Source organism: Prionailurus bengalensis, chromosome A1 (genome assembly GCF_016509475.1).
Source record: "Prionailurus bengalensis isolate Pbe53 chromosome A1, Fcat_Pben_1.1_paternal_pri, whole genome shotgun sequence".
Taxonomy (NCBI): Eukaryota; Metazoa; Chordata; class Mammalia; order Carnivora; family Felidae; genus Prionailurus; species Prionailurus bengalensis.
Window position 1 is genome coordinate 164,980,414 of NC_057343.1, and position 24,649 is coordinate 165,005,062.

The window sequence follows — 24,649 nt, forward strand, 5'->3', positions numbered from 1 at the left end:
CGTTATATTTAAAAACACTTTATAATAATTTATAATGATATGGGGCAGTGATCTTGAAAATTTTGCACAATACAGAGGTTTCCTGGTTATGTTACAGGAAGATAACATGTCAAATTTAAGATTCATCATATATTGTATTCTTTACTAAACAAACAAACAAACAGACAAACCAACCAACCATAAAAAAAAAAAAACCCTCACTTGCAGCTTTGTTGACCTTTTGTGATGACAAGTAGCTATCAGTAGTGTGTTACCTAGCAGATATTTGAAAAAATAAGCAGACTTGATTTGCCCCTTCAAGGTAAAGGTCACATTTTAATAATGGATGAGAAATGAGCTGCTTTTGAAAGAAACTCATGTTATGAAGAAAGTATTTGGGGGATATTTCTCTCATTAATGTTTAGTTGCCATACAGAGTGGGTTTCATCTATAAAAACTCATATTTCTACATTTTAGGGACTAAAATTTAAAAATCTTCCAAGTAAGATGTTCTAAATCCATTTGTTAAAAATAGATAGTTTGCATGGATGAGTGACTGACATCAGGGAAGAAGGAAATTTACTAGCCAAATGTAAATGAAAAACCTTTGCACAATTGGTGAATGGGATTGAAAATGAGTACCATGATTTAAGAAGTGTAGCCAATAAGGCATTTCTTCTGTTTGGATACCTATCTTTGTAAAGTGTGTATAGGAGTTATGACAGCCACTAAAACTATGTATGAAAATAAACTGAATTCTTAGCTAGGCCTTTGAATTCAGGTCTCACAAAGTGCCAAGACTTTTTTTTTAATAAGGTATATTAAATAAGTTGGTCCCAACAATACTTTTAAGATGAGAGAGAACATAAGGATTCTTTAGAATCTTTTTTTTTAATTAAAAAAATTTTCTTTAATGTTTATTTTTCAGAGAGACAGCACGAGTGGGGGAGGGGCAGAGAGAGAAGGAGACACAGAATCTGAAGCAGGCCCCAGGCTCTGAGCTGTCAGCACAGAGCTCCACGTGGGGCTCAAACTCACAAACTGTTAGATCATGACCTGAGCTGAAGTCAGACGCTGAAACCTAATAAGCCACCCAGGTGACCTAGAATCTTTAATAAGTAAAAAGTTTTAATGTTTATTTTTCATTTCATTCTTTTAAATTTATATTTTTATGTGTGTAAGTTTAATAATATCAGTATATATTATCAGGGCAGCATATCAATATAATTTATAAGTAAAGTCCCATATACTGAGAATATGTACTTAAATTTTTCTGAAAGGCTTATGTAATGAACAAGTTCAGGTCTTCACTAGTCCGGACTAGCCATGCTAAGAGTAGAGAATGAAAAGGAGTTGGGGAGATTGGATGTACTTCTCAATTTTCTTTAAAAAAAAAATTTCTCCAAAAGGAGGGTTTAAGGAAAAGCTACTATCATTTGTAATTTAAAAAGAAAAGGCAATTTAACACCAGAAAATTAGGAAGGACATAATCGCAGAGGAAAGGATAAACCCTTAAACTGAAAATAATTTACGTATGAACAACTCAGCACATTGTCCTGTGGCCTCTTTGAATACCACTATGGAGCAATACTGGCCTCTTCATCTTAATTCTCACGACCTTCTTTTTTTTCAAATGTCATATCCTTGCACTTTGGGTTTTTTGTTTTTTTTTTTTTTTTTTAGTAATTTCTTTCTTTTTTTTTAATTATTTTGGGGGCAGAGAGAGAGGGAGAAACAGAACTTGAAGTGGGCTCCAGGCTCCACGCTGTCAACACAGAGGCTGACGAGGGGCTCCAACCCACTAACGACGAGACCATGAGATCATGACCTGAGCCAAAGTCAGATGCTGAACCGACTGAGCCACCCAGGCACCCCTAGTAATTCCTTTCTTAGTACCCTATGGATGTTGACCTCTCCTGTGACAGTTGCCCTCCTCCTTCTTGTCTCCACAGACATTGCGGTCAGAAAAAGCACTCCCGGTCCTAGAGAAACAGTGGCTTCACAGTAGCCAGAGAGTGAACATTTTTGCATTTTCAAGTTAGGTTTTGCTTTCTGGATGCTAATGGCCCACACTAACCCCTTCACAGTTTTGGTCTCACACAAATATGCATTTGACTCCCTTTCCCTTAGTATATATCCGTCCCCACCCATTAATTCCTTCAAATTATGAAAGTCATTTGAATTCTAAGCCTACCTTTTGTGACACTAGAAATCTTTGCATCCAAAGCTCCAATCTCAAAGATCAAACTTCACATTCCTATTTTCTTGATTATTACTGAAAGTGTCAAGTTACAGATTTTCAGAAACAACACCTGAAACCTCATTATTTACTTGCAATATGGGAGAGAATATTGATGAAAATGTCTTGTACAATTTGCCAGCTAATTATTTTTTTCATTAGTCATTGAATGTATATGTTAAAAGAAAAAAAGACCTAACAACACAAAACCACAGTGGAATCCCCACAAAGTTCTATAGTATGCATATTCTCTTCTTTCCCATCGCCAATGCCATCTCTTGGTTATAGAAAATGAGGTAAATTGGAAGGCACTTTCATGAAAACAAAATCTGCTGTTAAACATTATTCTAGTTTCATCACAATGTCAACAAAGAAAATATTCCTTGTGCTTTCATTTTCAGTGTGTGGCCTAAGCCTGTGCCCTTTCAAAAGTTATGTAACAGAGGTTATCAATTTATGCACATGTGCCAAGATTCGCAATGTGCAAGAATTCAGTGGGAGCAGTCAGGGTCAGTCCTAGATGAAATTTAAGTTTGGTGTACATCTTGTCCCCTAAAAATACCTTCTTTCCATTGTTCAGTCAATAATATCCTTCCTGCCTTTTCTCCCCACATTACTGGATAGTCAACAGTCCTGTCAAGGTGCCTCCTGCAGCATTAATTTCCCAGCAGGAAATTCCTCTCTCACCTCCTGCTCCCACTTATAAGGAAGTGAATTAATACAGACTGGCGTTCACCTTTAAACGTTGTTGGCTTCCGGTATGCAGCAATGACAAACTGACTAGATCCAGGAATAGTACGGTATTTATCTCACATAGAAAGAATTCTCCAGGAAAAAAAAAAAGGACAAAATGGAGATGGAGATTATGCTTGGTTACAGAAGCATTGGCATTCTGAGTGTATACCAAAGAAAGTTCATAAAATACAAGAAGTTTTAATAGAGGTGAGGGTAGGAAGGAAGAGGTGAAACTAGCAATAAAGTGGCAAATGAGGGGATATTTTTCCCTCCCTGGTCTACAGGTGATGGACAAAAACAAAGCTGCCTTTAGGAGGGACAGATGGAATATTTTCTCTCAAGCATAGAGAGCTAGACCTTGAAGATGGTGATGAAATTGTGTCAGGACATGACCTCAAATGATGATCCAGATCTCTACAAGGCTTCTTGATATTTGGCAGTCTGGAGAAGCTTGGGTATCTTTTTTAAGACTAACATTTTAAAATGTGTTCACCAAAATCACATAGGATTACAAAGGAAATCAATTATACTGAAATACCATTATCAAAATATTAAAGACAAATTTGAGATATGGTAGCATTTGCCTCTTTAGTCACACATTAGACAATAGGATGTGGTAATGGGCCTAACTGCTGTCTTACTTTTAAAATAGTGATGAATACAAACTATATATTAATATATGGACAATAACTATAATATGATATCTATAATTTCTGTTACTAAAAAGCTGACAGAACAGCTAATTTTATAGTGATTTTTTTCCTATTTTATAATGGAGGAAAATCTTAAGTTTCAGTTAGAGGTGACTGAATATAAAGATGTAATTTTTCCCCCATCCAGGTCCAAGGAGCTTTTAATATTATACTCTCAGGGGTCTTTGGACTCCAGGTTAAGGACTTTCTTATCTATGGGCTGGAGAAGTTGGTCACTGCACTGTAAAGTGGGTGTCTATAGTGGGATAGAGTATATAAGAGTGGTGGAAAGCAAGGTAGGATAGCAAGAAAAAGTTTGGAATAGCATATTCATAACTAAGATATTTCTGAGATTGATTTTCTCTCCTTGATTCTTGGTGCCATCACCCAAATTTAGCCCCTTATCTTTTGCCTGAATTAATGCAAGGCTTTCTAATTCACCCTACAACCCAACCTCCCAGCACTGCCCCACAATCTAAAGAATAACTTAATTTATCTTTCATTTATGCTTTGGGGGTTCAAAACTACTCAGTGATTCTTCATTGCCACCCACACAAGGTACAGCTCTCTATTGTGAATTTAAGGTTTGTTAGTATTTGGCTTTGGTCTGTCTTTACAATCTGTCTCTGTTAGTCTTCCCCATATACCTCACGATGCAATCAAATTGGTCCACTTAGAGTTCCTTGGTTGGGTCCAACTACATTCTTATCCAGCCTTTCCCCAGGCTATTACTTCCATCTGGAATTTATTCCCCCATTATGTGTGCAGAAATCCGACCCAAGGTACAAGTTTAAGTTCAGTTACCACCCATTATGAGAGTAGGAGTTTGGTACTATTCAACTTGGTTTTTAGACTAATGATCAGCTGTGTCCCTTGCACACAAAAGATGGTCAATAAGCATTTTAAACTAATGAACAAGACGATTATACATGGGATCTAGAGGAAGTCCCAAGAGGATAAATTTCTAAATTTTAAAAAGAATTCAAGGTAGTTCCTTCAGCAGCAGGTTTGAAAGAGTAGGAGAGGGAAACCTGGCTGGCTCAGTTGGTAGAGCATGTGACTTGCAATCTCGGGGTCATGGGTTCAAGCCCCACCTTGGGTATAGAGTTTACTTAAAAAGAAAAGAGTGGGAGAGAGAATTCTAATATTTGAATAGAAGAATAAGCAGCTAATCAGCAATGAATTGGAGGTCTTTTCTCGCTTTGTTCAGGTTAAACTGTTTTCATTTTATTTGGCTATATTACTTTATCTTGTTGTTTCTATTATTATCACCTCCTCACCTAATGAAAAGGAGAAGAGGGTGGTGATATTATGAGACAAGGCCCTGCATATTGTCTGAGAACTATGGTAGAGTGAATATCAGCATTGGGGTAGGAGGTCTAGAGAATATCCTTTATACTGAGGCTGTTTTTTTTTTAAGGTTCCTTTTTACATAGTTTTGACTCAGACTTTCCATTTCTTAAATGTTGCCTCCCTTTAACCTGTATGAGATTCTGGTTAGAAATTATGCTAACCAACTCCAGCTTTCCAGTTCCCATAGCACCCATTACAGAACAAGGCAATCTCATGGCTGCTGATGATATGAGATCTGATGAATTCTCTGTTCCCTATAAATTATTCAAAGGCAATTTCAACTTACCAGAAATGAATTTCCCTTTCTATGAAAAAAGGTAAGTTTTGGTCATTTTCACCTTAAAATAACCTAATGATACTCAAGACTGAATAGACAGATACAGAATATTTCTCAAGGAATTTGTCCTGTGAAGGCTAAACTGACCTAAATTTATATCTCTTTACCAGATTCAAATGCAACTTGATATCTGTTAGATGAAAGAGCTGGGTGGGAATTAATATTAAACTGACCTTGAGTTCTCTCAATTTCTGATGAAAAGTTTCAAGTTGCAAATGTTCCCTCTGTGCTTTCAGAACACATTTTTCATAGCTAGAGCAGGTACTCCATTTGCAAGCCTTTTATTTTAAAATGTCTTGGGCAGGAAAAAAAATTTTCTTGGGAGGATTTTATGCAACTAATTCAATATTATAATTCCTTGCAATATACAAACACATCTGACCACCACACAAAATGGCACACAACAAGAGATTTGGGGACCATAGCCTTGTTTGCCTCATCATTGTGTTTGGCCCAAGGAAACAGCAGATGTCAGTCTGTGCCACTATGCAATATTTAGGACAAGGATGACTCAGTTGAAATGGAAACATTATCCTAGTTCTGAGGCAAAAGGGCAGATCTGCAAGCAAATACCTTCCATGTAAATGACGATGACAAATGTATCCCAAAGGGAAAGATGCAAATGGCCTATGTACCTCATGAATAATTTGCCTTAATTGTCCATTCTTAAACTTGTATCCTAAGAATTCCTTGTGAAGAACAAGTACACAAACTTTAATTGACTGATTCTCCTTTTGCTGGTTTAGCAGATATTTTACTGAGGTGAGGAGATAAGGCAATTCCAGGGAAATTAGTGTGTTATGAAACCATAAAATAATTTTCATCCTGATCAAGCCTCTGACATTTTGCCTAAAGCATTTGGAATGTGAACAGTGGTTGAAGAGTCTTTAAGCAAAGGTTGTAGGCTTTTGAAACATCTTTCCAAAGCCCCACTGCTACAACCGTGGCTACTGCTAGGCACTATGGCCTACCAGAAAAATCTATGGGAGAAAGAAGTTCTATGCTTTCTCTTCAAATTTTTGATGCTAAAAAGTAAGAAAGAAATCAAGCATTAAATGTATCAGGCTGTATCAGGCAATCAGATATAATCCTATTCTTTTTGTTTGTTTATTGGGGTTGGGTAACTAGAAGTGTTAGTAAAAAAACAAAACAAAAAAACAAAACACCTCAGTACCTAATTACAGATGGGAGGTGGGTGGGTAAGAAGTCCAAATTTACTCTTCCTTTTTTGGTGATAGTTTTCTAAATCAAATACAAAGATACCAGTGGATTGAGGAACATACTAATTTTCTTCACCATTCCAAAAGCATTTGCCATGTTGTCATTGTTGTCTACTGTGGGAGTTGAAGTCACAACCTCCCAACCCACAATTTCATGTATGGAACTTTCTCTCTTATGCATCCCCAAGAGCTGGATGAGGTGAGAACTCAGTGCTCTTGAGATGTAGGGAGAGAACATGTTGCCCACAAAATTACAATATCCATAGGAAAAATAATACTGTACCCTCGAGGAAAGCCTAAGGTCCTTTGTTTATTCAAATCTAGAAAGAAAAGGGCTCCTTTATATATTATAGATAAAAAACCCCACACATTACCAAAGACCTATGTGTTTTTTAGAAAGGGAACTATTAAAGAAAGATCTCTTTAAAAGTTCCTAATGTTTTGCAGGTTTGGCTTTGTTTTGTTTTTTTATCATGCATTAATCTTCCCTTTTTTCCTCAGAGGTGTTTTAGCCTTTTCCTACTTTGAACAACAGAGCCTGTGCTAGCAGAAATAGAAGGCCATACTCTTTGAGGAGCTGCATCTCTGGTAAAATGCAAATTTTACAGAGCATCAGTTCTCAACTTTAGTGTGTGTGACATTCACAGTGTGTCTGTGTCTATTTATTGTAATACATATTCTACTTATAATAAATCTATAATTTATTATAATTTCTGATTATAATAAACCTATTATTTATTATAATTCCCATCCCATAAATTGAGATTTGAAAAACCTGATATGATACCCAGAGGTCTCTGACAATGCCTGGGTGATTCAAATTTGTAGCTTTTTTTCTTTAATTTTTAATGTTTTATTTATTTTTGAGAGAGAGAGAGACAGAGCTTGAGTGAGAGAGGGGCAAAGAGAGAGAGAGAGAATCCAGGCAGGCTCCAGGCTCTGAGCTGTCAGCACAGAGCCTGACGCGGGGTGGAACTCACAAACCGGGAGATCGTGACCTGAGCTGAAGTCGGATGCTTAACTAACTGAGCCACCTAGGAGCCCCGTGGGGTTTTTTTTGTTTTTTTTTGTTTTTTTTTTTTAAATTTACTGTTCTATTTATTTTTGAGAGAGAGACAGAGCACGGGGGGGGGGGGGGGGGCAGAGAGAGAGGGAGACACAGGATCCAAAGCAGGCTCCAGGCCCTGAGCTGCCAGCACAGAGCCCAATGTGAGGCTTGAACTCACAAGCTGTGAGATCAAGACCTGAGCCAAAGTCGGAGGCTCCTCCTGAGCCACTTAGGCACCCCTCTAATTTGTGACTTTTAGACTACATTTTAAGAACCACTGAGATGGAAATAAGCAGGCTATTTTAAAAGCTCTTTTAAGAGCTACTTTTAAGTACCTCTTAAGTACCAAATACAGTTTGTATTTGGTGAACTTAGTTTGTCCCTTTGGTAAATCTTTTCTGCTTTCTTGTGATGTCTTCTCTCTGGAACCCCCCCGCCCCAGCCCAGTGTCACACTGCTGGCCTCCCTTCTCCCCGACGTCTACGCTTTAAGGCAAAGGGACACACCTGACTCGTTCCAGCTTCCCCTTTATCTGATTTAAACTTTAGTTCCTTCAATATCTTTCTTTTCATCAGGTGGCACGTTTGAAGATGCAATCTGATGAACTACCTAATGCTTTTTAAGGATACAATGATTGAAGACAGCTTAATACTCCCTCTTCAGGTCTTTGCACTAATTGTTTCTTCTGCTGAAATCATTCCTCCGAATCTTTGTTATATCTGAAATATCATCTTCTCGGACAAACTTTATATTTCTGAAATATCATCTTCTCGGACAAACTTTCTTGACTATTCCTCAGAAATAGCCTCCTAATCCCATCCCTCCCTGTAGCCACTCTCAAATCCAAATACTTAACAGTGTCTGAAATTATCTTGTTTCTTTTCTGTCTCTTCCTACAGTAAGATAAAATTTCATGAGAATAGTTGGTGTTGACTACTATTTTTACAGTTCTATCCCTGGCATATAATAAGTTTTCAATAATCATTTTTCCAGTAATGGAATGGATGTGAACTTCTCCCAGGAATGTCTTTTAGAAGTGGACATGACATGATGACCTTGCCTTTATCTCTGGGAATTCTGGGTTCTGAGGTAGGCTGGGAAGTAAGCCATTTTTGGAAACTGGCTTTCTTCTAATTTACAGCCTGAATGGGGAACACTTAGAAGGTGGGATTTTGTTGTAGGGGAAAAAGCAGGAGGTGGTGGGAGAAAGTCAGAAAGGTGAAGGAGTGCATTTCTTCGCATTTTAAATGTCCCTTTTTATTGAGACTTCTTATACTGTATAAATAGCTCCAATACAGTTCCATCCTAAGAATGTGGTCATCCCACGGCAGAAAACTTTTCTTACACACTCCTAACCCAGTCTTAGCTGCTTAGTGATTGCATGGTTTTCCTAGGGGAAGTTACCCGAAGTTGGAGGCTAGCATCTAGTATAAATAGGAGAGTTTCAGGTGACTATCAGCCACCTGGTTTAAGTGCTGGATCTTCTGTTGTAAATTTTTAATTTTTTTAAATTTAAAAAAAGATTTTACCAAAAGAAAAGATTTACCAAAGGGACAAACTAAGTTCACCAAATACAAATATACTTTTTAATCCCCATTTTCCTATTTTGGAAAAGGAGGAAGATGGTCTAAATTATGTTTCCAAACTCTTCCTGCATTAATAAGAATTTTATGATTCAAACTATACTATCCGTGGTTGGCTTTGAAAAACCATCTGTGAGTAAGCCACACCACCTACTGGGCATCTCTTAAATTACAAATTAGGGTTTCCATAAGGTATTGAAACTTAAGAAATGAACTTATTGGAAATCTTACTGCAAATTTGCAGAGCCCCTATTATATTGATCACATGCATATATTGACTCATTCCCTGATTTCTGAATGCCACAAGCATTCTTCCACTCATTGGGTATTTATTTGCTTCATTCCTGTGAACTTGGCAAATAATGCTCACACATCTTACTTAATAGTTCTTACCTTAACCTCCCTTTTATCCTGCAACTTTCTCTGGGGGCTGACACAGTCAGGGTGTCGGGACAAGTGGGGTGGCAGCCAATGAAGGCTGATATCTGGGGTAGAAGCAGATTAGCAGGGTGAGGTCCAGTGTGGAGGTGTGAACCTGGGAACTAGGACAGGGACTGTGGTTTCCAGGAGCAGGTAGTTTGCAGGCAGGCAGCCTTTTCAGCCAAGCAGACCTCAGTTTGAATCAGCAATCACTTATGAACTATGTGACCACAGGTAGTTAGAAGAGGGTACAATGGATCAAGGAGATGGAATCTAGTATTTGAAACTATGTATAAGACCCTGTAATTATTAGTTTACAAGTGTTACTTAATTTAATCCACATAAGAGCCTTATCAGGTAGACATCATGCCCCATGAAATGTCAGTGGCCCATTGCTTTTCCCATCCTACACTCTTTTCCGGATAATCTAGACATGATTATAATTTCAACAATCACATGTGAGCAGAAACAGATACCTGATTGCAGTGGGTTAAGAAAAAAAGTAAAAGATGTTAATAGATCACTCTTTCTGAGAGTTTGCCTTAAAAAGGGGAGAAGAGAGAATATTACAAGAAATATGCATTTAAGGGAGTTTCCCCTCAGGATGACAGAGACAAATTGCCTTAGATCAGGAAAAAGTAAGATCAAAGATGTAGGCAGACATGGCCAGCCATAGCAAGGGAGGTCCATTCTCCCACTAAGAGGTATGTATCCAGAAGGAAATTACTTCATAGCAGCATTTGACTCCATTGACTGCTCCTACCTTTTAGAAACACATTTGTCTCTGGCATTTGGGATCATAAGACCTCTCTTGTCTCATTGTCTGTTCCTGTTCAACCTCTAATACTGGATCTTCATTCCTGAGCCAGACTTCTGACTGGCTCTGTCCTCATCCCAATAGCTTTGACCTAAGCTCCTTCTGTTGTAATCTCCATTCTTCCTAGGTTATCTCATGGCATATGGTGCCAATTCTATATTCAAATGAGTAACACAACTGAATCTCTAGCCAGATTTCTCCCCAGACCTCCAATATCCTGTTTCCTCATATGGTTACCTGGGCATCTAAAAGCATGGAAACATTATGGTAACAAGCAAAACCATAAGGTGCCATCGGAAATCATCTCTATTGCTTCCTTCTACTGTTCAATCAAACCAATTCTGTGAGCCTGGTTTCCTCTGCTTCTTGGATCAGTTCTGGGGCAAATATCAAGACTTAACCATTTCTTGGTAACCCTTAGTTTACTAAAAGTCATAATAAAAAACTATTCTAAGATTTGGGGCGCCTGGGTGGCGCAGTCGGTTAGGCGTCCAACTTCAGCCAGGTCACGATCTCGCGGTCCGTGAGTTCGAGCCCCGCGTCGGGCTCTGGGTTGATGGCTCAGGGCCTGGAGCCTGTTTCCGATTCTGTGTCTCCCTCTCTCTCTGCCCCTCCCCCGTTCATGCTCTGTCTCTCTCTGTCCCAAAAATAAATAAACGTTGAAAAAAAAATTAAAAAAAAAAAAAACTATTCTAAGATTGGAGGCTATAGAGCTAGATTCACCTTCAAATCCTGCACTCTATCCTATGTTGCCCTGTCTCCATTTACTTTTAGAGCTTTACAGCTTTTGCAAGTGAATTGTTAGCATTTTGGCAACATTGGAAGGGAATATCGTTCACTTTCCTTTCATAAAAGGAAATCGAAGATTAGCAAGTTTCACTTACAAAAGAGATTCAAAACATATAACAAAATAATTAATCTTATTTCATGCTCCAAATTTTACTTTTTGTTCAAAATGAAGTCTCTCACACTATTGTGTGTTATTCAGTCCCTTGGGCTCCTCCTCCAACATAGCAAAGTAAATATGCTGTGACGATCAGAACTCCCGAAATAGAGACAAGTATTTAAAGCATAACACTGTAAAGCCCAGTGTGAGAAGTGTCTCCAGTCCCCACTAGCCCCCACCCCCTACACCCACATTTGGGTTCTTGCATGCACAGATTTATAGAACAGACAAAAGCTGGCTTGTTTTCTATAATGGACAGAAAATGCTTCCTTTTGTTTTTAATCTGGCTGAACATTCAGTCTTAACCTTCATAAAGTTCAATTTCTCTTCTGGTACCTCTGAGCTAGATACACCCAAATTTTAAGATAGATGGCTTATAAGGTAAACATATCCATTAGTTATTTCTTTTTACCTACATCTTCAACTTTTTTCTTTCTGTTTGACTTTACCCTCAGCAACATTCACACTTAAACTGGTACCTTGTACCTTAAAAACAGAAACAAGACAACTTTTCCCTCATACTTCCTTTTCTGCTATCATTAGAATTGTTTTGGTAATGGCAGACTAATTAATTAATGCCACTCTATTACTGAGAAAAATAGAAAAGTCAAGGTATATTTATAAATGCCTCTTCAAATACTTCAGAGAGCTTGTAAGACAGCAAAGAATAATGGGGTTAAAATCCAGCAGGAGATGAGCCCAACACTGGGGTCACTTCATCGGAAAAGGCTGAGAAGCTAAGAAGAATTTTCAATAGCCTTAATAGAGTTCAGACCCCATCAGGGAGGTGGTCCAGATAAATCAGGCTCTGAGTTAGTACCCCAAACAATGGCCCTGGGAGTCAGGGTGAATGGCAAAAAGGCCAACCCTCACAAGGACTGAAAGCTGCCTTACAATTATTTTAGCACTGATTAGATTAAGATGATCTGGGACTAGTTAGTACCTTTATCATTCTAACGGAAACTAGTGCCTTATCATTCTAAGCAGATGACAGAAACAGACCTATAGGGGATCCTAATAAAGAGTGGACATTAGAATGACTATGATTAATATGTTAAAAAATAAGGGCACCTGGGTGGCTTAGTCGGTGGAACATCCGTCTTTGGCTCAGGTCATGATCTCACAGTTCTTGAGTTTGAGCCCTGTGTCAGGCTCTGTGCTGACAGTTGAGAGCCTGGAGCCTGCTTTGGATTCTGTCTCCCTTTCTCTCTGCCCCTCCCCCGCTCACCCTCTGTCTCTCTCTCTGTCTCAAAAATAAATAAAAACAACAAAAAAGTTTTATAAATACGTTCAAAAATAAAGAACAAGTTGAAGCATTTCAGCATATGCAGGAAACTACAGAAAACAAATCAAATGGGAACTAGTACTGACAATATAATTATTAAAATTAAGATCTTTGGGGGTTAATTTGCTATTAAACTATACAGTTGCAAGTATGTCCAAAGAATATATACAGAATAAAGCACAATGAGACAAGGAGAGTGTTCTTTTGGCTTTCTCTTGAGAAGTTCAGGAAAATGTTGCCAGGTTAAATGCTTGAAGTGGCAGAAACAGATGAATACCAATAGAACAAGATACATATGTGGGTAAATATAAAAACATATTGGGTCACCTGGGTGGCTCAGTCAGTTCAGTGTCCAACTCTTGATTTCAGTTCAGGTCATGATCCCAGGGTTGTGGGATTAAGCCCTGTGTTGGGGTTCTCGCTGAGCATGGAGCCTGCTTAGGATTCTCTCTCATTCTCTCTCATTCTCTCTCTCTCTCTCTCTCTCTCTCCCCTCTCCCTCTCTCTCTCTCTCTCTCTCTCGCCCCTTCCCTCCTCATGCTTCCTCTCTCTCATTCTCTCTCTCTCTCTCTCTCTCTCTATATATATATATGTATATACACATATATATGTATATATATTTGAATATTGGTTGTTTAAAAGAATAATATCTTAGAGGATTTGCAATCTGTATAGAATTAAAATACATGGTAACACAAACATATTATTTGTGCCCATAAGATAGTATGTGTACAAATTTATATTCAATTCTAATAAGTTTAAACACATGTTGTAACATTTTTGATAATCACAAAAGAGTAATAAAAGACTTAATAACTACCGGGGCGCCTGGGTGGCGCAGTTGGTTAAGCGTCCAACTTCAACCAGGTCACGATCTTGCGGTCCGTGAGTTCGAGCCCCGCGTCAGGCTCTGGGCTGATGGCTCAGAGCCTGGAGCCTGTTTCCGATTCTGTGTGTCCCTCTCTCTCTGCCCCTCCCCCGTTCATGCTCTGTCTCTCTCTGTCCCCAAAAAAATAAACGTTGAAAAAAAAATTTTTTTAAAAGACTTAATAACTACCAAGTTAAATGGAATTTTACAACTAATTAATTGAAAGGAGGCAAGAAAGGTAAGGAAAAGAAACAGAATAGAGAGACAAATGGAAAGTAAAAATAACAAAAGTAGATGTAAACCCAATTATATAAGTAATTAAATTCACGCTAAATGAACTAAATACTTTTCAGTTATCACACTACTTCTCTAGTCTCTGTTATAGGCAAGCTTTTCAAAAGACTGGTCTACAAATGCTGTTTACATTTTTTCAATGCACATTAATTATTTCACGCTGTGTAAGCTAGATTTCTCTTACTAAAACTTCCAAGTACTTGCATGATGCCAAATTCAATGATACTTCCTAATACTCATCATGGCATGGCCTTTCAGCAGCACTGGGAGACTCTGGTAACCCTCCTTTTTGAAACTTTTTAAAAAATCGTGGTTTCATGACACACTTTTTGTTTATATCTCTCTGGCTACCCCTCTCAACCCCCCTCCATATTTCCCTCTCCTTTTTAAGTTCACTTATTTTGAGAGAGAGCGAGAGAGAGAAAGAGAGAGAGAGAGGTGGGAGGAGCAGGGCAGAGAGAGAGAGAGAGGGAGAGAATCCCAAGCACAGAGCCTCCGACACAAGGCTCCGGTCCACGAACTGTGGGATCATGACCTGAGCTGAGACCAAGAGTTGGATGCTTAACTGACTGAGCCACCCAGATGCTCCATTCCTATTTTCTGCTACTCTGTCCACCCTTGGGATTTAAGTTGAGGGCTCTCTTTTCATCTCACTTTATATTGTCTCCTTTGGCAATCTCATCAATTTATGTGGCTTTAAGTACTATATACATGCTATACTATAACATATGCAGTATGTACAATGTTATAAATTCTCTCTTTATATATACCATAGTAGTTCAAGTTGAACTACTAATCTCATTTTGACCTGTACTCTTGTAACCTATTCCCTCTTCAGTAAATGGTTCCTTATCCAGCCAGTTACTTTTGCCAAAACTTTGAAGTCATCCTTCAAAGGATGTCCCTTATATCCCCTTTCTCTGACACGTTTAATTCATTGCCAAATCCTATTGATTTTAGCTTTTAAATATGTGTGGAGATCTGTCCACTTAGTTTTATTATTCCCACCCTGGTCAAGGCCACTATCTCTTCTTGCTTAGACTATGGGACTAGCTAACTAATTGGTATGTCCATTCCACTCTTATCCTCTTCCAATTTATTCTCCATGTAACAGTCAGAATAATCTTTAGAGAATTCCTTTGCCTAACATATTTTGGTGGCTTTCCATTGTAGTTAGGAGAACATCCAAAGATCCCTGTCATTGACTCAGACCTCTCATATCACCAACCTCCTACCTAACTCTTCAACCTGACCCCCCCCCCCCACCTTCCCCACCCTCCTCTGTGCACTCTGTTTTAACCACACTGGGCTTTCTTGGAGATATCTAAACTTGGCAAGCTTTTTTACAGCTCAGGGACTTCCCACGTGTTGTTTCTTCTGCCTGGAGAATGCTCATTCCAACTTCCTGTCTGGCTAACTTGTATTCAACCTTCAGGCCTCAGCTAAAATGTTATATCCTCAAGAAGGAATTTATTACCTATTCCCCCTTTTTTAAATTTATCCTAGACCCTCCATTTTACTTTCGTGCCAGTTGTGAACTTATTGATTCTCAGCTCCGAATTTACTTCTCAGTATAGGCTCCGCAATAATGCATGGAATGCCTTTCTACAGTTCTCTTACAGTAAGTGTGGTGTTAAGCTTTTTCAGTAGAGGGCGCTGGAGGCACATTGCTGGAGGAAGCATGGGCGCTCCTGCCTTTGCCAGTGGCTCAGGATGGGTCCTGCAGTGTGGGTATGTGGACACCTGGGGGTGTTCTGTCCCAACATGCTGTCCCTGTAGACCTTGCAGCTCCAGTGTGGCCTAGTGGTCACCTTCCTGTGACCCTCTCCATATGGACATCTTATGCTGCAGGTCTCCTGGCCATGCTGGCACCCTGATTCCATGTGCTCACTTCTCCTCTTCCTACATTTGTCTCCTGCAGTTTTCCCCATACCACCACCCTCCAGAAATAGTCTTTCCTACAAGGACACCTTGTGCTCCAGGCCGCCTGCCACACTGGCATCCCCACTCTCGTTACCTAGCCATGCACAGGCTACCTGTTTCTGTACATCTGCCCCATCTGTGATCCAAAGTGTTGCTTCCTGTTTGCCCTGTGATTGCACACTTAATCTGCAGGCCCCTGGATGGCCCAGCAAACCAGTGAGCTTCCCTGCGATTCAGTGGATTCAACTACATTTCCCAAGGAGATCTGAATCCCCAGCCTTGGAGAGGGGTCCTACTTCTAACTACTTCTAAGTTTGTCCTTGCTTGGGGACCCCCTCCCCCACCCCATACCATATAGTTTTCTTATAGCCTATAGTTATTATTTTATCATAGTTTAGTAACTTTGTATTAAATTTCACTTATTTAAATCACTGTTGATCTCTCTTGGTTGGATCCAGACTGCTACTTTCTCTTCTCTCACCTTGTAATTTTACTTATAGCACTATTCAGAATTGCAAATTTTTTTGTGAATGTATTATTTTTTAAAAAAATTTGTAATGTTTATTCATTTTTGAGAGGCAGAGAGAGACAGAGTGTGAGCAGAGGAGGGGCAGAGAAAGAGGCAGACCCAGAATCTGGAGCAGGCTCCAGGCTCTGAGCTGTCAGCACACAGCCTGACGCAGGGCTCGAACCCACAAACCATGAGATCATGACCTGAGTTGAAGTCAGATGCTTAATTGACTGAGTCACCCAAGTGCCCCATGAATGTATTCCTTAATATCAGTCTCCTCTATGTAACCATTAGCACAAATAGGGCAGGTACCAGCTCTTTTTCATATATGTTTCCACAGTTTAGCATAATGCCTGGCTCATAAAAGCAGTTGATAAATATTTATTGCTTGAGTGAATACTGTATGGCTGAGTTCATTTTCTGCTAATTTATCCTGGCATGTTCTTATTATGCCCCCTTAATTCTTCTCAGTCCTTGCTGTCTATTCTAAAGATCATACATAATGTATTCTGGAATTTGTAGCTCCATAGGGGATCTGATTTTGGTCCTTCATCAAAAAAAAATAATAATAAAGCCTTATTTTTATATTCTATCTCCACATTAAAACCTATTGTGCCAATGATGTTCTGTATCCAAAGTGACTATAAGATCCACATTTATTTCCCAAAGAGGACTAGAAACAGTTAAAAAAAACTATTTTAATTTTAACCACAATACCACCACACTTTTAATTTTTCCACATAAATTCTACCCCAGGATTCATACACTCAAAATCTTAGAGGGCCTACTGGGTAATTTAAATGACTGGACTCAGTGTAAGGAAATGAGGAGTACTAGGGATCATGGCAAATTGGACAGCACATGCTTCACCTGAATGCATTTAATTAAAAAATTTATAAAAACATCGTGCAAGCCAAACATAACATCTGCAGGCAGCAGCAGTCCCGAGATTGCCACCTGGCAAATCCAGCCCTAAAACACTGGATCCCATGAACCATTCTGAATTTCAAGAATGAGGAACCTAAAATTTTTTTTTACTATAAATGCTATTATGCATGCTGGTCAAAGGAAAATATTGGATCAGGTGGTTGAGAATGGTTGGGCTCAGTGCTGTATAATGAGAATGTTCAGGGACCGGGGTACTTGACATAGGTTGCTTTATGTATTTGTTTTGCTAAGGAAGGCCATTAAAGAAAAGTTAAGGTTGTCTTGTCACTATGTCACATAGTGACAAGGAAACAAAAATTATCAGCAAAGGGTAGAAAAGATACAATCTCAAGATAAAGAACTCTCTAACCCATTAAAGAAAAACTGGTAAACTTGCATTATTGTTTTTGTTTTTGTCTTCTGACTGTAGATGGGAATGCACTTTGCCTTGGGACTCACCCAGGTTACAAATCAGTTCTGTGAGAATTACCTTGAAAGAGCTTAGAAAAGAACATACGGTTACCAGGATCCCATTCAGGAGGTTTGGGGGAAGGAGATGGTTTTTACATGTACTTTGGAAAACTCTGCAGGGGCTTCTGAAGCATACCCACATTGGAAACCTCTGGCCTATTTCACTTTAATAATCAGAATATATAGAGAACAAAGCTGGCTCATCATTTCTCATCTTGATTACAGAGAATCCTATTTTCCTGCACTGGAGGGAGACAAAGTTTTTTCAAAGTGGCAATGGCTCACATTTCTGCAAAAGTCAGATACCTCTTTGTGTATGTCACGAATAAGTGACTCACAAGCTAGGAAAAGGGATTCTTCACGATGATTCAATGTGCAAAATCATTCCTCATTTTACAAAGGGTATTGATTTCTTAATTGATATATATTTCTTTCCTTATTTCAGAAAGTAAGATTGTGTCAAACAAGGGAAACAACCCAAACTCCTGTTTTTCACACTTATTAGAGGTAGCTCACACATGTGGTTCTGAATGAAGCTAACAGGGTAGAAGTCAGTAGGACACAGTGAGCTCGTCGTTGAACTGGACAGCCCATGTGTTCCTAGAAGAGGCAGCTGCTAGTCAGCTCCCACCAACTGTTGCTAGGGAATTTTTTTCTTTTATGAAATTTATTGTCAAATTGGTTTCCATACAACACCCAGTGCTCATCCCAAAAGGCGCCCTCCTCAATACCCACCACCCACCCTCCCATCCCTCCCACCCCCCATCAACCCTCAGTTTGTTCTCAGTTTTTAAGAGTCTCTTATGCTTTGGCTCTCTTCCACTCTAACCTCTCTTTTTTTTTTCCTTCCCCTCCCCCATGGGTTCCTGTTAAGTTTCTCAGGATCCACATAAGAGTGAAAACATGTGTGTCTGTCTTTCTCTGTATGGCTTATTTCACTTAGCATCACACTCTCCAGTTCCATCCACATTGCTACAAAGGGCCATATTTCATTCTTTCTCATTGCCACGTAGTACTCATTGTGTATATAAACCACAATTTCTTTATCCATTCATCAGTTGATGGACATTTAGGCTCTTTCCATACTTTGGCTATTGTTGAGAGTGCTGCTATAAACATTGCGGTACAAGTGCGCTAGGGAATTTTTCAAGAGAAGTTGGAAATCAGGATTTCTGTGAGAAATCTCTGAATTTTATGATGTTTGCATCTGATTGAACAAATTAGGGGCGCCTTGGTGGCTCAGTCAGTTAAGTGTCCAACTTCGGCTCAGGTCATGATCTTGTGGTTTGTGGGATTGAGCCCCGCATTGGGCTCTGTGCTACAGCTCAGAGCTTGAAGCCTGCTTTGAATTCTGTGTCTCCCTCTCTCTCTGCCCCTCCCCCACTCATGCTCTGTCTCTGTCTCTCTCTCTCTCTCAAAAATAAGTAAAAAATAAACAAATTAAACACCATATTGCATAGGGGCTAAGAAAACACTTGTGCTGACAGGACATGGCCTGCAGATTGGTAGTTCACTTGAAGTGCCTTCCCCAGATCCCCGGGCACAGGCCCCATCCCACACCTGCAGAATGAGAAAAGTCTGGGAGAAGGAATGCATCTGCCTATTTGGAGAACATTCCCCCAAAGAATCCAACCTCCACCTATAGTCAGAAATCTCAGGTCTATTGAAATCTGGGAAATCAAACAAGGTATTCCAGGCAGCTTCTCGGAGGCTTCAGAAGCCTTGCTAACGTCAATCCCTGTAACCTAGGGAACAGTGTGCAGGCTCTGTGGTCCAGCGAGATGTTACTGCACTTTGCCTTAGTCCACTTTGATTTCTCTAGGGTACTAGGTATGCAGTTTGGTTCTTATTTTGTGGGCTTTGATAAGGAAATTTTCACAGAGGATCTGAAAATAGGAATAAACGAGATAGAAATTTATGCCAGCCTTGATTTATGCAGCAGCAGAGAAAATAAATTACAATTCTCTGTACCTCTGAGGAAGGAAAACTCTAAAAGCCACAGGAGAGAACACTGTTTCCAGAATCCTACAACGTGGTACCTTACAAGACACTACTTTGGTAATGGACTGACTGCACTTCCCAGGGTTTCTTGTTCCCACCCACTCCAACCTTACCTCTCCCCGCAAATTTACCTTCTTATGTCTGTAATAGTGGAGGCAGCCATCATGCTTCAGCACAAACCACCTCTTCCTCCAACCCTTCACAAAACCGGAATGAGTCCTTTTATGTAAGTAGCCGCGGCAGGTGGGCCAAGGGGTATTGGGACAGCGACTGATGTCAGATCCCACCACCAGAGTCAAGATATCTGGACCTAGAGAAACGAATTTGGGATAGTGCAGTGGCTGAAAATCTTAAACCAACAGAAAAGACTGTCACTTTTCAGAAGGAATGGATGAAAAGGGGGTTACAGTTTGCATACATGGGATAAATGAAATAGAATCCTACGATTGGAATGGATGAGAGAGTTCCTTAGTGATTCAATCCCTCATGGCGATGACGAAAATGAAACTAGGGGAGGTAAAGTGACTTCTTTGAGGGCCATAATTAGGTCATAAGGGGTTCAATCAGATGTGGGACCCAGGATTGCCAGCTCTTAGTGCAGAGCACTTTGTATTCAACCATGTGGTCTTGTCAGGTCTCATCACGGATGACTCAAGTCTGTTCATTCTCACTGTCTATAATAATGTCAAGCTAAATCTTTAACATATTTTGATTTATATCTGAAAACGGAATATAGGTGATGTTTGGCTTTTCTATCTTACTTTTATTCCTTGACCTGGGTTAGCTAAAGGGAGGATCTAAACCGCTAATACATCCGTCACCTATTCCTGATCAAAATCAATTATAAACCTTTGAACTTGGAAGTAGACAGAAATTCTAGGAAAGCTGAGGCACACATGCTTTTATCCCTTTTTCTTTCTGTCCAACTTAGTGCTGAGGGTTTGACTCTGAGCTTTCGTGTACGTCTTTCTCAGAGTGACTTCCTTGGGGCTTGTACCTCAGTGGTGCCCCGTTTCCTATATGATCAGTACAGTGCATAGCTTGGGGGAATTTGTCCCTGTACCTAATAATATGAGGTCACCATTTACCAATTGTGCTTTGATGTTGCCAGCATGGAAACAGACTTTCATCATATGCCTACCTCTTGATGCCTCAAGAAATTCTCTGAATGTCACTCCAACAGACAGCAACCCTGACATGCTTTGAAGACTGCAAATGGGGTATGACTTCATTTACAATTCCTCCGAGAGGGAGGCCACATCCCTGAAGGGGGACATTTGGCCTTAGCAGCGCTGACTTCATCGTGATGTCTGACATTGAGATTACCGATCTGTTTAGAGCTGTCTATGGAAATGGGGGTCAGTGAGGAGACTCCTCTTATATAAATGACAAGCTCCAACCCAGGGGATCATTCCTGGCTGAGCCACATGGCCCTGAAAATAAAGATTTGTCCCAGAAAGGCTGACATGGTCTTAACTTTAGCAGCACGCAAAGCACCTTGGTAATTAAATAACTCTGTGTGTCAAGCTAATTCTTCATTGCCATGTAAATGCATTTTAATTTATTGAACTGCCCTTAAGCTCCTGTCAAAAACACATCCAGAAAAATTAGAAGCAATGCTCCAGATTGACCGGCAACCCACAAATGTCTTTGTCTTTGGACTTTAGTCCCCGAAGGACTGCACTCTGGACTAATATGCATGGCTGACACGTCTGCCAATCTATTTATGTGGTGCTGCAGTCGCCTGCCCCTTGAGGTCATTTTTCTCTTGCTTACACACACTGCGTATGGGCTTCTCTGACACTGAGCAGGCTGAGCTTGAGCTTCAGCTGGCCATAAACATAACTTGGTTCACCAAAAAATTCTCTCTGGGGCAGGGACACAGATGGTCCTGCTGCCACGTGGTGTCATCATACTAAAGGAAAGTTTTTTACATTCGGAGTGAGGACATGATCCTGACACACAGGGAGTTGCCGAGTTCCAAACAGCTGTTGTGTGATGGTGGTTTTACAGTCTTTGCAGGTCCTATCAGGGGCCAGGGGGTCTGATGCTCAGAAAGACTTTAGATTTTTTATGTTATCTCCAAATAGATTATTTATATAGTCATTGCAGTGTGTGTGTGTGTGCATGTGCATGAATGTGTGTTAAAGGAATTAATTGTGAAGTACGAACAGTGACACCCTCCTGGTTTTGTTATTATTTATCTGTTAATTTACTGGGAGCTAAAAATATGGAGATGCCCTAGTTTAGTGCTTCTCAACCTACATGCAGATGCAAATCACCAGGTGGGTTTGTTAAATTGCCGTCTTCCTTCACTAGGTCTGGGATGAGGCCTGAGATCCTGTGTTTGTAACAAGTTCTCAGCTGATGTCAGACCACAATTTCAGTAGCAAGTAGCCAGGCAACTCTCGGTTGCCGAGAGGTCCTGCTCAGGAGCACAGTCTTTGTCGCCAACCACTATGCTTCTTCCTTTCCTTGACTACGATTTAGTTTCCCCTGTATACTTTCATTTTCCATCCCAATATTTTGCAACAACAAAATTGTTAGTTTTTCCCCTTGCTTATGTCTTTCTCTAAGTGTCTCCCCACCCTAGAGAAAGGAATCACACAGCCATTGCCTTCCTCTACTGGACAGCCCAGAAATCTTTCTTGTTTGGGGGACATGGGAAGACAAATGGCCTGAAGTGAAAGAGTCAAGTGCAGATGAACAAGGTTGGAAATCCATGTCTTTAGCAAATACAGCTCTTTGGTGATGACGCCCTTTCAAAGAGAAGCTCTCTGGCAAAACTCTTCTTCCCTAGCACTTGGGCCTAGAGTTTGGGAAGTAAGGTGTTGTGGGTGAGGTTATTTACAGCTACAGGAGAGAGAAAAATGATTTCTTTTTCTAATTCACACTTTCTCTTTGGATCACTGTCTTCTTATTATGCCACCAATCTTCAGCTGTGTCGGAGTCGCACCTCGGCTGTCAGACAAACTCCACCACCCTTGCAGGTGCCGAAGAGAAATGTGCAAGACGTGCGCTGTCCCCGGGGCTGCGTAGTGGGCTGGCACTGTGTTCATCTGCCCAAGTCCCACATCCCAATGCACTTCTGTACTTATTTTTACTAAAGCTGTTCTTGGTGAGACAAAGGAACGGAACGGCCCCAAAGGACTTCCAGGTTGATTAAAGCTTCATTGTTTTCCTCTCCTCTTTCTTTTCCGGGTTTTTCCTTGATGATTAAATCTCTTATTTTAGTCTGCAAGCACTTAGCCCTACAAAAGCCCCAACCAGAAGGATGGGGGACCTAATGAAATAAACATTCACATGGAGCTATTGTTATTCCCCTTGGGATTCCAAACATTTTTTTAAAATCTGCTTTAGTCTTCCCATTGGCAAAAGTAAGGTAATTTGTACAGGTGTGTGTGTTTAGTATTTCTGAATAGGATTATTATTTGATAATTTTAATTTTATATTATATTATTCTATATTATACAATGTAATATATACTAATATATTATTTAGTATTATTGAATGGGACTATTATTTCAGTAGAATTGTTGAAAACTTGATCTTGTTACATATGGTAGATCCCTTTTCTATGCTAGTCTGGGGAGACATGATAAAGCCTGTACTGGAAGGTAACAAAATAGACTTTTAATCTTATGGTTGCAAACTTTTGGCCGGCCATGCCTCCAAGACGCTGAGCTCTGTGCTATGCTGGGCTTGCTGTGAGGGAATCATCAGGGAGAGCTGATTAAAATTACAAACATGCAGGCCACCACCAGGAATTCTGTTTTTAAAAGAGGTTCTTGCATGAGTCTGACATACAGTTAGATTTCAGATTTAAGGTTTTGAGGAAAGTGATTTGATGTTTAGATAATCTAAATCAACAAAGTAGCAACCTGTAATAAAATAAGATTTTACAAAAGTTTAAAATACATAGGAATGAAATTGTACAGAAATATAGAGAGGTAAAAAAAAAGATATCAGACTTTTAAGAAGTTTATGCAAACAGGTACAAGAGGCAAGAGGAAACATTTAGATTTTTAAACAACCTCATGTTTGTTATTTTGTTGGACACTATGTAAATATACTTTTCAAGACCTCTATATATTATATAAATTTAACAAAAGGTCCATTTGTTATTTCATGATTATTGCTTTCTTCAACAAGTTGGTGACTTTTCTGTCCTAAAGAGAACCCCCTAAGAGCTTGCTTTAAATTCTATACATTCCAGAAACACCCTGCTCAATTAACAGCCTTGCTAAAATTGAATATGTAAAGCACTACATAAAAATTTAATTATTCCCATTATTTCTTTCCTTTTCTCTTCCTTTTTTTTTAGTTTCATGGTCATGTATATTTTTCTCATAGCCCCACTGCCTCTCTGTAATCCTGTTTTGTTTTTTGTTTTTGCCTTCCCTCATCATTACCACCTATAAATTTTAGAACATAGATGGAACTAAAAGTGTGTGTGGGTGCGTGCCATTTAGGAGGTCTTCATCTGTTGCTCACGAACTTGGGTGCAGACTGCTGAGCCCATCATAGCACTCAGGTTGTTGCACACAATAGTCTTTGGAGTGCAGACCCCTTTTGTTTTGTTTCACTTTATTTTCTGCCTCCATTCCCAATTCTTCTCACACATTCTGCTCCTCACAATAGGCACTCACAGAACATGTTTGATATAGGACTGTGGATACACTCCTTTGTGTGTGTCTTTTTATTTCACACAAACGGTGTTATGCTAAGATCTCATTCTATTTCTCTCTTTTTCCCCCCCACTCTAAACCACATTTTTTAGCATCTACCCATGTTGCTGGCCAAATGCACATCTTGTATATTGTTTCAAAGTGAGGCACAGAGGTGCAGAGTATGCATGTGTTGTTGGTTTCTTTATCCATTGCCCTAGTGATGGTCACTCAGACTGCCTCTAACTGTTCTCTATCACACAGAATGCTGCAATGAACGTCCTTGTATATGTCCTCTCAGCAGTTTCTTTGGGCTTATAGCCACAGAAGTGC

The 24,649-nt window shown here is 39.7% G+C and overlaps 1 protein-coding gene and 1 non-coding gene across 2 annotated transcripts in view; one reads left to right on the top strand and one right to left on the bottom strand.

The window, feature by feature from the left end:
- LOC122491806 overlaps positions 1 to 24,649 on the bottom strand; it is a 123,831-nt gene that overhangs the window by 40,534 nt on the left and 58,648 nt on the right. Inside the window, exon 8 of the mRNA XM_043595046.1 lies at positions 19,781 to 19,959. Within this exon, the coding sequence (XP_043450981.1) occupies positions 19,781 to 19,959 (179 nt within the window). The remainder of the gene's footprint in view (positions 1 to 19,780; positions 19,960 to 24,649) is intronic.
- On the top strand, positions 4,675 to 4,747 carry TRNAA-UGC. Its single transcript has one exon. It is a non-coding gene; the product is annotated as a tRNA-Ala (tRNA).